General features: G+C 54.0%; 1 protein-coding gene across 1 annotated transcript; it reads left to right on the forward strand.

Moving 5' to 3' along the window:
- Positions 1-395: 395 nt before the first annotated feature.
- Positions 396-13,870, forward strand: GDF10 (growth differentiation factor 10). The gene is made up of 3 exons (XM_065894565.1): positions 396-963; positions 10,030-10,955; positions 12,896-13,870. Exons 1-3 carry the CDS (start codon positions 648-650, stop codon positions 13,085-13,087), a joined length of 1,434 nt encoding a protein of 477 aa, XP_065750637.1. The 5' UTR covers positions 396-647; the 3' UTR covers positions 13,088-13,870.
- Positions 13,871-17,492: the final 3,622 nt, after the last annotated feature.

Below are 17,492 nucleotides of genomic sequence, written 5' to 3' on the forward strand. Positions count from 1 at the left end.
CATTGCAGGGGCAACCCGGCAGGAGGGCCCCCCCTAAATGCCGCCCAGCCCCCACGCAGTCCCGGCCAGGCCGAGGCGCCGACACACAGGAGCCGGGCCGGGTCCCAGGTCTCCGGCTTTCCGCAGGGGAGCGGGGAGCGCGCCGGCCCACGCCCACGCCACCCAGACTTTGGGCGCACAATCGGGCGCACACCCCTGCGCGCGCACACCGCCACACTCGGGCGCACGCACAACGCGGCCGGGCCACGGACGGCAGTGTAGGCGGCGGCCCGGAGTGGTTCGGGGCGCGCAGCCGGGTCCCCCGCGAGGGCGCAGCCGGCCGCCCCGCCCCGCCCCGCCCCTCGAACCCGCCAAGCCGGGCGCGCCTGGGGCTGCAAAGTTTCGCCGCTAGTCCGCCGAGGCAGCGCGCCGGCTTGGGCTCGGCTCGGCTCTGCGTGGCTCCGGACTGCCGTGACCGCTGGCCGTACCGTGCGCCCGGCTGCGCGCCCAGCTCTGCCCCGCGCGGATCTCGACATCCCGCGCCCCCGCCTGCCGGTGCTGCCCGCGCGCCCTCCCGCCGCAGGGTTTGTTCTCAGCCTCTTGTGCGCCCTCGATCTCCCTCCTCCTCCTCTAACCCGGCTCCGATCCCTTCGCCACCGCCACCCATCATGGCCCGTGGCCCCGCTCGGACCAGCCCGGGACCGGGGTCCCAACTGCTGCCGCTGCTGCCGCTACTTCTGCTGCTGCTCCAGGACGCGGGCAGCAGCCACACGGCGCCCGCCCGGTCCGCCCCGCCCGCAGCGGCCGATGGCCTGGCGGGGTACAAGAACCCCCAGCGGTCTCCAGGGGACGCGGCCGCTGCTCTAGGCCCCGGCACCCAGGACATGGTCGCTGTCCACATGCTCCGGCTTTATGAGAAATACAGCCGAAGGGGCGCGCGGCCAGGAGGGGGCAACACGGTCCGCAGCTTCCGGGCCCGGCTGGGTAAGTAGAGGCGGCCCTGTGGCCCCCTTCTCTTCATCCTCCCTGGTCCTCCTCACGTGTCCATCCTCCCACCCCTGCACCTCCGCTTTGCCTCTTCCTTCTAGTCATTGACTGGTTCATTCATTCTTCCATTAACTATTCCCCCCACCGCCGCCCGCCCCGAGCACTCTGTGCGGGGCCCAGAGCCTCCCGTGGGGACGCCGAAGTGCCACAGAGCGACAGACTTCCTGCCCCTGGGGTGCCGCCAAACGTCGGAGGGTGTCACACTTGCCAGACACAGACGACCCCATCCACAAGGCTTTAAGCACAGCGTGGAGATGGGACTGGGCTGGGGGAGCTCACCCTGTGTGTGTGTCGGGGCTCGGGGGTAGGGATCCATGTCACAGGGTTCAGCTGTGCTGGCTCTTGACAGATGAAGGAGGCACTGAAGAGAGCCCATCAGGTGGGTGTAGTGCAGCCCTGATGGAAGTGCCAGGCACTGGGCCCAGGCAGGGGGTGTGCCCCTCTAGCTGGGGCACTTAGTGGGTGTGGCAGTTGGGGAAGCAGGGTGGACTGAGAATGGCCTTGGGTGCCCAGCCTTGGGTACATGGGACTGAGGCCTGCTAGGCACTAGCATGAATTGTTCAGACTATGGGGGTTTGAGGAAAGGTCTAGAAGCTTGGGCAGTGGGGGTTCCCAGCCCCCCTCCTGCCCGTGCCCCTCCTGGGCAGATCCTTTCCCCTTTCCCCACACCTTGGATGGAGCTGCACCAAGCCCTCCCTGCCCTGCTTCCGAGAGCATTTCAGAATCCTGCCTCAGCTGTCTGCCCGCCCGGGCTGGGTGACCTCTGCAGGCCCTGGGTGAGCAGAGACGAGGCACAGGGGTGATGGGAAGACCCTGGTTGTCATGGAGATTACTCATGGTCTCAGAATGCCATTGCAGAAAATGTGAGTAGGGGTCCCCTGAAGCCCTTGTGAAGGAGGAGGCCATTCATCAGGAGAAAGACCATTGGTCTGTAGGGCCCCCTCTTGAGGTAGAGGGGGACCAGCCCACCACTGGGGCCAGACAGCCTGGAGTCAGATCTGCCACCTCCCTGTCGATCACTGGCTGTGTTACTTAGGGTACCACACCGTGGCCTCAGAGCCAGACACTGGAAGCCTGGTCTCGCATAAACATGTACTGGGAGCTCCTGCCGCAGAGAAGCTCCTTCCCCCCATCCTCTACTGGGCAGACTCACTAGGTTCCAGGCCAACCAGATCTAACTCCATCCTCCCTGGTACCTTTTATTCACCTCTTGGGGCCCATTTCTGGAGTATCATTATTAAGTCACTCAAGAATCATCCAGCATGACTATGATCTTGGGCAAATCACTGAAGCTCTGTGGACTTGAGTGTACTCATCCACAAAATGGGCAGGTCATGGTAATATCTTCCCTGTAGCAATTCAGGAAAGATGACATGAGTTGATATGTTAAGCCCTAAGCCCAGCACTGGCCAGGTTAAGTGTTGGTGCATTGTGTTTCCCTGGAGTACAAAACACTTGTGTTCATATAGGTGTAGCCTTGACCTTGCGTCCATTGACTCAGTCCCCAAAGCCTTGCACTTGAGGAAAGCAAGCCCAGCAAGTTCACTGCTGCACTAAGGGATGAGCACGCCCATGGGCCCACCCTGTTGCTGCAGGCCCAGGCATGGAGGTGCACAGTCTGTTTTTCAGTCTTCTCAGGCTGGGGGTGGTACAAGCAACACTTAGCCCTGAAAAGGATCTGGCGACAGTACTTCAGATCCAGTCCTCCCATTTTACAGATAAGGAGACTGAGGCCAGGCCAGGGCAAGCTGTTCACAGTGGCAGTGGTTGGCACCGTCCATCTGTCAGGCTCGTGCTGTTCTCACTGCTAGTCCCCTCCCCCAACCTCCATCAGAACTGAGCCCAGGACTTAGGAGACAGAGGATGGAACAGATCCTGGGAGATCAGAATTATTCTGGATCAGTCTAAGACTATTTGACAAATCCAGTACTCTTGTTTGGAACCATTTGAAACAGCCATGGGTACAAGTCCCAGCTCCACCTGCTACTGGTATGTGTGTACACATCACTTTACCTCTCTGAGTAGCAATTGTTTGTGCACATAGTGGGGGTGGGGTGAAGATTCAATGGGATGAGGTGGGGTTTGTGCCTGGCACAGACTAGGCCCAGGCAGCTTAGTTTCGCTTCTCCTCCCTTGACTGACTTAAGTTTCTTCATACCCAGTCCCTCACCAGCCCTCAGAAGTGCCTGCTTTGTGACCCAGCGACGAAGCTGTGAGGAGGTGTGAGCCTGGGTGGGGACCCCTCATTTTATGGATGAGGCACACATGTGGGGGGCTTCAGCTCTGGTCCTGGATCGTACCGGTACCAGCCTGCTCCGTGACGGTGACCTCTGCTGCCTCGATGGGGTGGTCCCTGTAACCCGTGTTACAGTGGAACTGTGTCCCTTGCCTGCCTCTAGGCAGCTCAGCTCAGGTTCCAAGCGCAGGCTGTGAGCTGGACTGGTAAGGGCCAAATCCTGAGTCTGTGACTGGGGCCAGGGACTGAACTCGTCTATGACTCCGTTTTCTTCACTTCTAAAATGGGACTAATAATGCTCTCTTCCTTATAGGGTTTTTTTAATGAACTGAGATATGTTCAGGGCTTAACACCGTGCCTGGCACGTGTAAGTTCAATAATGTTTTAGCTCTACTGTGATTACTCCAGCCAGCCAGCTCCTTCCCTCCCTTCCATTGCTCCTTGAAGTGCATCAGTGGAGAGAGCCTCTGAGCCTGACCATAAGGGTTAAGGTTAGACACCTGCAGCCTCAAACGACCTGCATTTAAATCTAGGCTTTTCCACCTACGTATGTGATATTGGGCAAGGTACTTAACCTCTCTGAGGTTGGTGTCTTCATCTCTAAAATGAGAGTAATAATACATACACATCTGTCGAATCACAGTCAGTTCCCCAAGTCTTTCCTGAGCACCTCATTCAGTGGCAGGTGTTGTAAGCCCAGAGGACACAGAAAAGCAGAGAGTATTGGCCCTGCCCCGAAAAGCTCACGGGCTGGTGGAGAAGGGAGGAGAAAACAGAAGAATGTGTGCAGTGGCACAGGTAGGACAATGGAGTGAGAAAGGGCTGGGGGTGGGCTTCAGGAGCCCCAAAGGACAGCACTGACCCGGCAGGGGAAGGGCTGGTGGGGAGCGTCCAGTGAAGCCTTCACAGAGCAGGGGAGGCCCCCGACAGTCTCTGAAGGGCAGCGGGTGTTAGCCAGGTGTAGAAGTGAAGCAGAGCCCTATGTGCCTGGAACTGTGAGGCGTTTGGTTTCAATGAGGAAACAACAGGAAGAAAGAGGCAGGAAATGGAAGTGAACCAGTGGGCCACCAAGGCCTGTAAGCAGTGGGGCAGTATAGAGAGTGTGTATGGTGAGAGAGGGGCGAGGGAGGGGGAGGGGGAGGGAGGGAGAGAAGAAAAGAGGCGAGGGGAGAAGGAGAGACAAGAGATTATAAGGGAAATGCATACTTATCCAGAACTCATAGAAAATCACAGTAAAGAAAAGAAATCACAATCCAGATATAACCAGAGTTAATATTTTGTGGAATATTATGTATAGTTTTTACCCTAATGGGATCAGAGTTGCAGCAGGTAAAACTTGTTATATCTTCATTCTCATTTGAAGTTACCGTTTTCTTTTTCATTACTGGTCATCCTGAATTGTTTTTCATGCTTTTTGACCATTCAAAATTTTTCCCGTGAAAACCACTTCATCCACTTGGGGTTCTGGTCTTTTTCCTACTGATATGTAGAGGTTGTGAAGGATGTTAACTCTTCATCTGTAATAGACGATTCCCTGTGAAGCACGAGTGTGGTGTGAGGGTGACAGTGTCCTGGGGTCACAGTGGTGGTCAAGGTCAGACTGTGGGCTAAGACAGTCGTGGAAAGATGCAGAGTTCAGGGTGGTTGTGGAGAAACAGGATGTGGAGAAATAGGAACTAGGATAAGTTGCATGCAGGAGGGCGAAGAGGCTGTGAAAATTCTCAGGCTCCTGCTGGAGAGGGTGGACAGCTGGCAGTGCCTCCCGCTGGGCACGAGGGCAGGGAGCAGGGGTGGGGGGTCCTGAGTGTAGCAGTAGCTTGTGACACCACGTGACCACTGTGTTCTGAGCATGTGCTGGGTGCCAGACACCTTGCTGAGAGCACTGCAGAGATGAGCTCACCACTTCAGGAGGCACGCACACGTATTCTGTCTGATTAACAGATGGGGCAGAGAAGTTGTGTGACTTCCTAAGGCCCCACAGCTAGTCGGTGATGAAGCAGGGTTTAAACCCTGACTCTGGAGCCTGCCTAAAAATAGACACTCAGTACACATTAGTTCTCTTTCCTTCTCTGCACCACCACTGGTGGCCCACCACTTCCTTTCTTCAGCCTATTATGTTGGTGCTTGCATCTTCAGCCCAGCATTCTCACTCTGGTCACCCTGATGGCTGTTTCAGGGGCAATGAGTGAAGGGACAGATCTCCAGGTGACTTGGATTCCGTTTCTACAGAGCAGAACAGTCTGAGGGTCGTCTTGGCCTGAGAGTTGGCCAGCAGGGAGCCTGGGGGCACCCCTGGACTAGGGCCACTTCCCTACCTCTTTCCTCTCTAGTCCCATCCCTAAAGAGTCGGGAAGGAGGTTGAGTGCCCAGTAGAGTGGACCTCACTAGGGTTCTCAGATTTCCAAAGACCATAGAGAGATCAACTTGTCTAAATAAGATCAGTCCTTTCTTTCCTGGAGAGTCAGAACACAAAATAATCCAAATAATGACTTGTGTTTGCAAAATATTTTAGAGTTCACAGCACGTGATCTTTGTTACATTAGCTGTTAAGCAGATCCGGATTCTATCCAGAGCACCTGGTTGGGGAGGGTGGGGAAGGGCGTGGGCTTGGGGTCAGACAGGTCTGGAAGCACGCCCTGGCTCCGCCCCTTACCAGCTGGGGGACTTTAAGCGCTTTAAGCAAGTTATGTAGTTATGTAGTCATGTACCCTCTCCGAAGCTCCATCTCTTCGTCCATTTGCCACGTCTGCTGCCCTCATTGTGAACATGAGGAATCAAGCATGCATATATGCTTGGAACTTGGAGCTTCCTAATCAGTAAACAATATTATTCCCATTTAAAAGATGAGAAAACTAAGGCTCAAGGGGAAGTGACTGGACAAACGTCCTGCTGTGCAGTGCCTCCAGCTGGATTTGCATAGTTGGCTACACCTTTCCAAAGGAGACTTTCTGGACTTCTTTCAGGATGTTCACTGAGCCCCAGGGCAGCAGGCCAGGAACCCACTTTGTTAAGTGAAGCAGACAGATCTAGCAAAGACCCCTCCCCTCCCCTGCCATTCAGCACACATTCCTGAGCACGTACGATCATTCAGGCCTCGTGCTAGGATCTAGGGATACAGCAGTGCACACAGCTGGCAAAGCCCCGCCCTCTTGGAGTTTGTGTTCTAGAGGGAAAGAGAAACAATTGCAAGGAAATATATTATATCAGGATGTCCCAGAGTGACGTGACGACAAATGAAGCCAGGGACAGACAGAGCGATGGGGCTGTTCCTTCAGCCAAGGGAGTCAGTGGTACCCTTTGTTAGGGATGCCGCTTGAGCAAAGGCCCAAAGGAGAGAGGAGTGATTCCTAGAGGAGAGGTGATGACAGCAGAAGGAAGAGCTGGGACAAAGCCCTGAGACGGAGCTTCATGTTTGTAAGGACAGGAAGGCCAGGGTGACTGGGGCAGAGATGGGGGTGCGGGGAGCAGATGGAGTTGGGGAGGTAAGCAGGCCAGATCAAGTAGGGCCTTAGTAAAGGGTTGAATTTTATTTGGGGGGCAATGGAGAGCTCTGAGCAGGATGGTGACCTGAGGTCGAAAGCACCCAGCCCGCCGGGGGCCTCTCCTGGACACAGCTCTGTGAAGCTGCGACGGGCGCTGCAGGTGGGCGTCCCCACCATCCCTGTCTGTCTCATCCCTGGGCTGAGCTCCTCTGAGTGCCTGTAATCACCTTTGCTAGGACCTTGCTCAGCCCAGCACTTAGCCCAGAGTAGGAGTTTCCCAAATATTTATCTGGAAAAGGGAGGGAGGCAGGGAGGGGCGAAGGAAGGGAGAGAGGAATGATAGGAGGGAGGAAGGAAGGATCTTTTCTAGCTGACCATGAGATGGGAGCCACAGGCACCAGCACAGTTCATAGGAAATAGGGACTTCTCTTTGGAGATTCTCCTTTGTGACCTGGGCTCATCCAAGCTGGGAGGCTTCAGGTAGGTGGCCTTCTCTCAGCCACAGCCTGGAGCCCCCTGCAATGCAGGCGTGCAGGTACAATCAGAGAGCTGGGCCAGCCTGTGGCCCTTCATGCCCTGCAGATGGGAGTCACCCATCTCCACCTCCAGGGTTCCCAGCGGGGAGGGTCATCACGCATCAGACTGCCTTGTGAGGAGCGAGCTGCCTATGGCCAAAGGCATTCAAGCCAAATGGAGGAAAGACTCCTGCCCTGAGTGTAATTAATCAGGCTGCCTGACCTCTAAGGTTCTTCCCTCTATGAGTTCCTGAGCGTGCTCTCTGTGGTTCTCCATCCTAAGGGAAGGGCAGCATTGGCTTTCCCTCTCCTGCACCCCGTGCAGAAATAACCTCCAGGGGAGGGCACCCCGTCCTCCTCTACAACACGTTTTGCCACCCTGCGGCAGCCCTCCCAGCACCTTCATTGGGCCGCACCCACCTCAAGCCAAGGTTGCTGTCCCTGCCTTGGTGGTCACAGTTATCCTTCTTTATGTCCTCTCTCGTTCTTTACCTTGTCACTGGAAGGGGGGCCAAGGTGCTTTTCTCTGGGAAGCCCCATCTTGGTTCCCCCAGTCTGCTGTTTTCCTTCTCACCAGAAGCCGCAGGTTTCTAGGCCAAAGATGCTTGCATCCCGCTGTGAAGGGCCAGCTCTTCGGAAGGAGTCAGAAATGTCTATTTTGGAGCCTCTTAAGTGTTCTCGCGCAAAGAACCTGTTAGCGGAACGATGGAGTTGACTTGAATTGGATAAAAGAAAAACACTTCTTCTGCTGTGTTAGCTGGACCATTGAGTAAGAGGGGCCCGAAATGGTGTAGGAGGAGCTTGCTCTGCCGGCCTTAGTCATTTAGACAAAAGTGGCACAGAAGCACATTTGGGGGCTTCCCCCTTTGTGCCTGGCACATTACATATGTTATTTAGTTAATCCTCCAAGCATTCAGGTGAGATAGAGATTCTCTTGTCTGTCTGAGGCAGATGAGCAAGGCATGGTCCCGTTGAGGCCTGGGAGCCTGGTTCCTAGAGCCTTTCCCAGCTCGGGGGGTAGGGGCTGCCTTGTTGGTGAACTTGCACCCCATCCACAAGTCAACCCGGGATGCTGCAGATACACAGCCACCACCCATCGTTGCTTCCCAAACTTAGAATCCCTTAGAATGCTGGTTAGAATAAGAATTCCTGGGCCCCATTGTCCCAGACCTCTGAATCAGCATCTCCAGAGGAGGAAAGCAGTGATCTTTGAGCTTTGGGAAATGCAGGACTCGAGGACCATGACACTCAAGGCCGCAGTGTTTAGGGAAGCTAGGTTTAAATGTGCATCAAGACTCGTGCTTCTCCTTATGTGTGGACGTATTGAGGGGCTGCTGTGGACATGCTGAGGGTTTTTTCCTGAGAATTATGTAAGGTAGTGGCTTTAGAATGTCACCCAAGCTTTGACTGACATTTATTGGGCCCTCTGACTTTTCCTTCCTTCCTCTTTCTTGTAGTCCCTTAAAAGTACATGAAAGTTCTCAATTGAATTATGCCTTCTTCCCAGTAGAATTATGCCTTCATCCCAATAGAAACAAATAACCTTAAACTGAAGATTTTGGTTAAAAAAATTCCAGCTGAATCTGTGGACGCAGGTGTCAGAGATGAGGGCACCCTGTGTGTGTGTGTGTGTAGAAAATGGGTCACAGTTAGTGACCCATTTTCTACACACACACACACACACACACACACACACACACACACACTCCCGCTCTTGGAAGCCCTGTACCTCTCCCAGGCTTCACCCAGCAGACAGACCCCTGGCAACAGGAAATAGGGCAGCGGGAGGGAGACAGCCCACCTGACAGCTCTGGTCTCCGGCTCTCCTGCAGCATCTCAGGGAGATGACGCCTCCCTCCCACCCAAACCCTAGAGAGGGCTTGCTATTCCCAGACCTCATGCTGCCAGGGCCTGGGGCAGCTTTCTGCCCTGGGGTCCTGGTGTACACCTGGTAGAACCAAGAGAGAAAGGAAAGAGTGGTTGACAGCCCCAAGGATGCAGGGGCCAAGAGTATTCTCGAACTGCAGATGTGATGTTTGAGGGATCACGGTCCTCATCGTGGTTCCGGCCTCTGGAGAGCAACCTGGATGTTGGAGATTTTATTGAGTGACCTGGTACAACCCTGATAGTGCTTTTTCTTTGTAAAAACAAGTTTAAAAGGGCTTGGGCAGAATAAATAGTAGACACCCAAATGGCTGTGTTCTTAAGCCCGGTTTCCCTCAGAAGCCGCTCAGAACGCTGAGACAGCGCGAGGCACTCTAATTTACCTCATTCGGAAGAAGGACTGCATTTAATGTCTATAAAATAGAAAGCTGTGCAGATACAGGGGGGCTACTGTCAGCAGGGCTCGGACCCAACCCAAGTATCCCGAATACCTGACTCCATCTTATCTCATGAATGAAGATGGGGGAGATCATTTGTTCATTGAGAGGCATTAGAGTGCAGAGGCAGGAACTGGAGCTTCAGGGTCCAGCAGCCCTGAGCATCTACCCTGTCTGCCACCTTTTTTTCTTCCTTTCTTTGCAATGGGATATGACAGTCCCCAACCTCTCTGACCTCAATCCCTCATCCTCATCTGGTCCCTGAAAATAACAAAGGGTGCCCTCGTCAGTTCAATGTGAGGATTACAGGAGATGAGGAAAGCCTGGCTGGCCTGAAAGTGCTCCCTCAACGGGCATTCCTCCTCCACTTCCTGGACGGGACACCCTATGAGCACGGGGGCCTGTCCAGGAGACAACCTAACAGGCTGTGGTCTGTCCTTCCCTCGCAGACGTGGTCAACCAGAAGACCGTGTATTTCTTCAACCTGACTTCCATGCAGGACTCAGAAATGATCCTCATGGCCACATTCCACTTCTACTCGGAGCCGCGGTGGCCCCGGGCACGCGAGGCACCATGCAAGCAGCGAGCCAAGAATGCATCCTGCCGCCTGCTGCCCCCAGGCCCGCCTGCACGCCAGCACCTGCTCTTCCGAAGCCTCTCGCAGAACATGGCCACGCAGGGGCTGCTCCGTGGGGCCATGGCCCTGCTACCCCCGCCACGGGGCCTGTGGCGGGCCAAGGACATCTCCCCCATCATCAAGGCGGCCCGCCGGGATGGCGAGCTGCTCCTGTCCGCCCAGCTGGATTCTGGGGAGGAGGACCCGGGGGTACCCAGGCCCGGCCCCCACACACCCTACATCCTCATCTACGCCAACGACCTGGCCATCTCAGAGCCCAACAGTGTGGCAGTGACACTGCAGAGATATGACCCCTTCCAGGCTGGGGACCCGGAGCCTGGAGCAGCCCCCAACAGCTCGGCAGACCCCCGAGTGCGCCGGGCCACGCAGGCCATGGGGCCGCTCCAGAACAACGAGCTGCCGGGGCTGGACGAGAGGCCGGCACATGCCCCCCACGCCCAGCACTACCACAAGCACGAGCTGTGGCCCAGCCCCTTCCGTGCACTGAAGCCTCGGCCGGGCCGCAAGGACCGCAGGAAGAAGGGCCAGGATGTGTTCATGGCCTCCTCGCAGGTGCTGGACTTTGACGAGAAGACGATGCAGAAAGCCCGGAGGAAGCAGTGGGACGAGCCGCGGGTTTGCTCCCGGAGGTACCTGAAGGTGGACTTTGCAGACATCGGGTGGAACGAATGGATCATCTCACCCAAGTCGTTCGACGCTTACTACTGCTCAGGAGCCTGCGAGTTCCCCATGCCCAAGGTAGAGTGTGTGGGGTCGCCCCGCTGTGTTCTGCCCCTGGGCTAATTGTGACTCTCAGCTCTGCCCCTGCAGGCAAGTCCCTCTGCCTCCTCACTGTTTCCTGTCTGTAAATAGGGATAATGACACCTCCCATCTACTCAAGGCAGAGAATAGGTAGACAGACGTGCCAAAATGTCAGCCTGTTGGGTGGATACAGCCCACAGATGGATGGGGTCTGGCTGTGCCTTCAGTGAATTTGAATTTTAAATCAGAACCTTTCTCCTTTTGCAAAACAGGAGATCCATCTCCTTAGGTGTGTTCCCACATAGTAATATCCACAGAGGTTGAGGAGAGCCTGGCCCCCTGCACACAGGTCAGGTCTCTTAAGCCCCCTCCTCACCAAGGCTCTTCTAGAAACCTGGCCCGGGTCTCAGGGCGTTGGTGTCTGTGACCAGCACAGAGCTGGCCTCAGTGGCTTCCCAGTGTGACCGTCCATCCCCCACCCCCGACTCAGGGCAGGAACTCACAGGGCAGCTAGCTCTCATTGCACACAAGTTGGCAGGACACACAGCAGGGGGCTGCTTTCCCCATTGCACTGGCCCGGGTTTTCAGATGCTCACCTTCCTTCCAGGCTGGGCCATGGTTCTGTCCATCCATCTCCCCACATCCTGAACCACGGTGGGCTGGCTGCCTGCTGATGTCGACCTCGGCACAGAGCACACACTTTCCTCCTACTTAGCTCCTCTGCTGAGTTCCAGGTCATGCCTTCCTCTCCAAGAAAGGAAGTCAGCGCGTAAATCCACTGTGAACGTAAATAAATCAGCCAGCTGGGAAATCCCAGACCCAGACGCGGGGCCGCATTAACCTGTTTGGGAATTAAGAGGCTTCTCCTCAAAGCCGTGCATGTGCAGGAGAGAGGAAGGGAGGTGTCTGACAGAGAGACGGGCGTCTGCTGGAAGGGCCCAGCCCGGGGGATGCAGGGTGAGTGAGTACAGCAGGCTCTTGCTGGCTGACCCTGCACTTACCTTATCAGTCTGCCTGGCTGTCTTTCCACCTTCCCTGACACCAGCCTGAACTCCCCAAATGCCGGTGTCCCTCTCCTCCCACCTCGCCGCCACCAGAGGCACTGTGCACTGGGGTCTCACTCTGGCCGACAGTGAGTTGAAGCACCTGTGACGTGGTCCTCTTCATCTTGTGGGAGGTGCCGTGTTTGCTGCTGGGACCCAGACTCTTCTGGATGGGAGAGGCTGCCTGGGGAGGGAGGGGAAGAGAGCTGGTGTGGGCCCAGCGAGCATAGTTTCCAAGCCAGACTACTTTCTAACTGAGGGTTCCTGGTACAGTTATTTAGTCATCTTAAGCCTCAGTTTCACCAGGAAAATTAAAGTCATACCCACCCCATAAGGTTGATTCAATGACAAAATGGGGTGATGTAGGTGAAGCAGCGCCTGACACCCCAAAGTCAGACCCACCTGGGAACTGCGAGTTTCCAGCCTCATCACACTGACGCACTTGTGCCTGCAGGGCTTCCCCTCCTGTGCTGAGAACACGATCACGTGGCAAGCGCGTCGGTGCTCCCTGGACTGTAAAGTCTGGGCAGCTATGGCCCCAGGCAGAACCTCCAATCTTCTCCACTGCCTTCCCTCTGGGGCTCCTGCCCAGTTCCTGGTGCTCCTCGGGGATGTGTGACGCGCAGGTGCCCCCAAGTGGCCAGTGCCATGTAGGGGATGTGCCTTCCCTCTGGGAGCCCGAAGGGCAGGAAGGCCTTTTGCAAAAGTCCCTAGGACTCAGTCTGCCACTGATTTCAGAAGAAATGTGTACCCAGCCCTGTGATCTCACCTTTTCTCCTAGGTCAATGCCTTTTCTGTGGCCTCAGTCAAGGACATGCAGGCAGCCTGGTGGGTGGGTGAGGACTGCAGGGTAGGCAGAGTTCGGAGGTGACCGTGCTCCTTTCCCCCTTGCAGATCGTCCGCCCCTCCAACCACGCCACCATCCAGAGCATCGTCAGGGCCGTGGGCATCGTCCCGGGCATCCCAGAGCCTTGCTGCGTTCCCGACAAGATGAACTCTCTTGGGGTCCTCTTCCTGGATGAGAACCGGAATGTGGTTCTGAAGGTGTACCCCAACATGTCTGTGGAGACCTGTGCCTGCCGGTAAGACCAGCCGCTCTGGAGTGCAAAGAACCTGTCCCGCCTGCACACAGCAGGGCAGCCATCTCGGTACCTTCTGGAGTGAGCACTTGACTCAGGGTGCAGCTGCAAAGGCAGGGCACAGCTTGCAGGCAGCCATCTGTCACCCCAGGGCATCATTCTGGGGTCTTTCACTGCTGGTGACTCAGCCCCCTCAATGCCGGTCCGAATCCTTTGAAGGGATCTGGGAATTAGCCCTGGCCTGACGGTTGCCCACGGCCTGTCCGCTGTGCTCTGAAGGCCTGAAAACCGGACGTGTCCACAGGCTGGGTTTTGTGACTATCATCTCATAACCTGGAAAGAAGACTACAGACCCGAAGGCACTCACTCCCTTCACAAGGAAAGAACCTCTGTTTAAACAATCAGTTTAAAACACTTCAGGCCACAGTGTGATGCTACAAAACAGGGCCTAAATAATGGTATAAATGGATGTTTTCTCTCAGAATCTACTGCAGACGCTTTTATACATACAGTATGCACATATAACCAATTTTGGTTTCTTTTTCTTAATATATGTTTTATTTTAAAACAAAAAGGAGGGGGTTGACACCGTTCCCCACAGAGGTAGTCAAGCTGGTTGAGCATGCATTGTTTAAACGTGCTTGTTGAAATAACCCATACAGTGATACGCGGGAATACTAAAACATAACCAAGATTTTATATTTTTGTAAATTATACTTTCTATACTGTAGATTGTGTACGGTATGTGTTTTTATGGAAAGCTAATAAATTACAGGGACAGTGGTATCTTCAAAAACTGAATGTCACCCATTGCAAAATATGGATGGATCTCCATGTGTAAGTATGACATCTGGGTGACTGCTGGGGTCACAGCCTTGTTTAGGAGCCAAGGCCCCTGTAGGCCGTCTCCACACTCTCTCATCTTTATCCTAAGCTCCAGATACCGGCCACTCCTATGCCTTCCAGGGTCCTGCCCACTCATATCACACCACAGGTCCCCACCCTGGGCTCGTCCAGGAAGGACATGGCCCAGGCAGGCACAGTGACCTCGACTCCTTAGCCTCAGAGGGGATATCAAGTGATGGGGAGGTGCCTGAGATATTTAAAGGAACATCTATGGTAGCCTGGTCAGAGGGCTTCTACTTGGGGTAGTTCAAGCAAGAGATTGAGTAGAAGAAGTCAGGGGTCTCTCCAGAGATTTGGGGGCTCCTGAGGAACTGGAACATCTGCTTCTCCCTGCTTCCTAGTTAGCATCCCTGTCCGCAAATTTTCTCCCCCAAGTGGCTCCCTTATCCCTGAGTTGACATCGCCTTCCAGTTGTAGTACCTGAAGCTGATTGACCAGCATTTCTGAAGGAGAAACTGGGTCCAACTGGGGGCAGGTGTATAACAGTCCCTCGGCTGGGAACTCAGAGGATGCCATGGCCCCCAGTCTTCTCTTACTCGGAGAAGGTTGAAAAGCCATGAGCAGTTCTCCAGGATGGGACTTAGAAGGAGAAAAGGAGCCCAAGGCATCTGTCTTAGGTCAGGGTCCTGAAACCAGGGTTCCTGTGCAAGGCATGGATGAGGAAGTGCTCCCAGGAGAAACAGGCAAGGAGTGGGTAGAGCAGGACAGGAGGGCAAGCAACCAAGCATCCCAACCTTGCCCGGATCCTGTGGGGAGCTCTGGCACTTAAGCTATACCTCTGGGTTAGTCCAGCTTCAAGGCAAGGATGCTGGATGTTCACACCCCCTCCCCAGGCTGCCCCCAGTGCAGAGATGGAAACTCAGTTCTCTGGCCCTCTACACAACCAGCCACTGTGGCTTAGGAAGCCCAGGCAGCCTCTGAAGAAGGCTGCAACTGCAGCCACTGGAGGCAAAGCGGCCGACACTGAAGAGAGTACCCAGAACAGGTAGGTAAGGGGGGCTGAGGGTACCTGGGTTGGGGTCTAGGTATTTTCCCCATAAACATCTCTACTGCAAGCAGTTTCTTCACAAGCATTCTTGCTGCACAACTAAGTGGCCATGAGGCCATTTTGCCATAAAAGATAAAATAACTGGGTGACAGTTCCATTACACTAGAAAATATGACACCAGTTTTGACAGATTCTTCCGTGAGCACAGTCATACCTCCCACCCATCAAAACCAAAAGTTTACCGATTTATCAAAGATATAAAAGAGGCAGCTACTAACAACAGTCTTCGAGAGCACTAGTGATGGATTCTTTAGCTCATTTAGATATGACACCTTGTTCTCTTAAGCTGTCTTGACCCAATTTATTATGCCGTATTAGAAATTGGAGGCAAAAGAAGAATCAACTCCTCCTATCCCTGCCAAAACAAATGTTTATGTGATTCCTGATGAGTAGAAGTCTCTTGAAAATGGTGAGCATTTTAACAAAAGCTGGCTTAGATTAGTTCAACCAAGGGTGTGCAAAAATTGATGTGTTATCATTTTCTAGTGTAGTATAACCGTCAAGCAGTGATTTTTTTACAGCAACATGGCCTTAAGGCCAATTAGTCGTGCTACAAAACCGCTTGCGGCGAAGATGTTTACAGCAAAAATACTGGACACACCTGGCTGGGGCCCAGCAGCATATGCTCAGCATCTCCTCTGAGGTGCTCCAAATGGTTGTGGGACATGTGTGTGAACAGCTGCCCTGGGCACATGGCCCTGCCTCTTGGCAGAGATCAGGTGAGGCGAGGGGGGTGGTCCTTAAGGCACACACTGCCTTATTCCTGCAGGACCTGTACTGGGACTAAATGATTCTTTCATTGGATTGCTGGGATGTCTCAAATTGGTCTGCAAATCGGTCATGGCTTGGTTTGCCATGTCTAATCCTTTTTGAAATATGACAGGATATAAATTACTAGCAAAATAAGTAAAAACATTAGGGTTTGATAAGGTTCCAAATGCCTTTCTTCTCAATATTAGATTCTTCATGTTCCCTTCTCCCCCTCAATTTTTTTCTCATCCAACTGCTCCCTTTCCATTTTTTTGGTGAAGATGGAGTGTCTTATAATACTTCTATCTTATTCTTTCTGGCATTTGCAATTTCTGGGCGATCTCCTAGGTCACTGTGAAAGGCTACAACTTCTCTGAGCCCTCATTTCTGGATTACAAGGGTAGAGGGAGCGGGCCGGGAGGATCACCCCTGTGTCCAGCCATGGACAGGGGCTTCGTGCTTGTGCCAGGTTGGGTGGTACCCAGTGGTGGTGACTTTGCCGTATGACGAAAGGAACTAGTGTCAGCAGGGTCCCCTCACATTCACAAAGCATCATGCATTTAGATATGACACTTCATTTAGCCTCACGGCAACCTTGCAGCTTACTCCCCCGCTGGTGCTTCAGAAAAACAAGCCCAAGACAAGTAAGTAATACGGCACCAATGTCTTAACCAAGACCACAGGTAACATCAGCTTTGACACGCAAGGCTGCCTGGTTCAAGGCCTATGTAGCTGGTGTTGCCTCCCAGCTTCCTGAGCAGTGACCCCCACCACCAGCCAGTTAAGGTTGTCCCAATGGCCCTAAGTGGCCTTACAATAAAGCAAGGCTTTATAACTTTTAATAATGCTTTTTTCCCCTTAAAACCAAAATATCAACATCACATGATCACAAGAGCAAGAGGGCCCAGGACCCAGCCCAGGTGTGCGCGGGTCCCTGAGCTCACTAACTGTGTCTGGGTCAGTCTGGAGGGGGCAGTGTGGTGACCTGCCGCTGAGCCCTAATCCTGAAGTTATACATCCTCTGGATGGGCAGAGCCTTAGTTCATGTGACAAATATAAACGGTACAGCTGCGAGCTGGAAACGTTAAGGCTGGGAGAAAACTTTGAAAAACTTTGGATGCAACCCTTTTACTCAACAAGCAGGGACACTGAACCTGGATACTACCAGGTGTCTTGCCTGAGGCGTCCCGATAGGTGCCTCTGTATGTCTAAGTCACTCGAAAAATGTCATCAGAGATGTAGCCTGTAACTCGGGCTCCTTCTGTGGCCAGGATGGAGTCAGGGCCATGATGGAGAAGCCTACAGAAGTCTGGGGCTGGAGTGGGAGGGTTTGAGGAGAGGGCTCCAAGGGAAGAGGAGTGGAGATGACTCCACCAGGATGGAAGAGCTGGACTTAGCTGGTGGCATAAAGCCATCGCAGGCACCAGCTTGTGCAAGATGTGTTTGATGGCAGCCCGGGCCAAGGTGGGCTGGAGTGGGCTTCGGCGGGAAATCTAGGAGGGCAGAACCAGCCTGGCAGCACTGGCTCCTAGCTGTGCACCAAAACATGGAAGTTAGAGCCAAAGGCTATTTCTTTTTACCCAAAGCTGCAAACATAAAATCTCCTTCACTGATAAACTAATGCTTCTGAGATTTCCGAGTCTCCTCTCTTCTACTCCCTAAGATGATGGCACTCTTTCAAGCTTTGGTCTACTTTTACTTCTTGCTC

Source organism: Phocoena phocoena, chromosome 16, assembly GCF_963924675.1.
Source record: "Phocoena phocoena chromosome 16, mPhoPho1.1, whole genome shotgun sequence".
In the NCBI taxonomy this organism is placed as follows: Eukaryota; Metazoa; Chordata; class Mammalia; order Artiodactyla; family Phocoenidae; genus Phocoena; species Phocoena phocoena.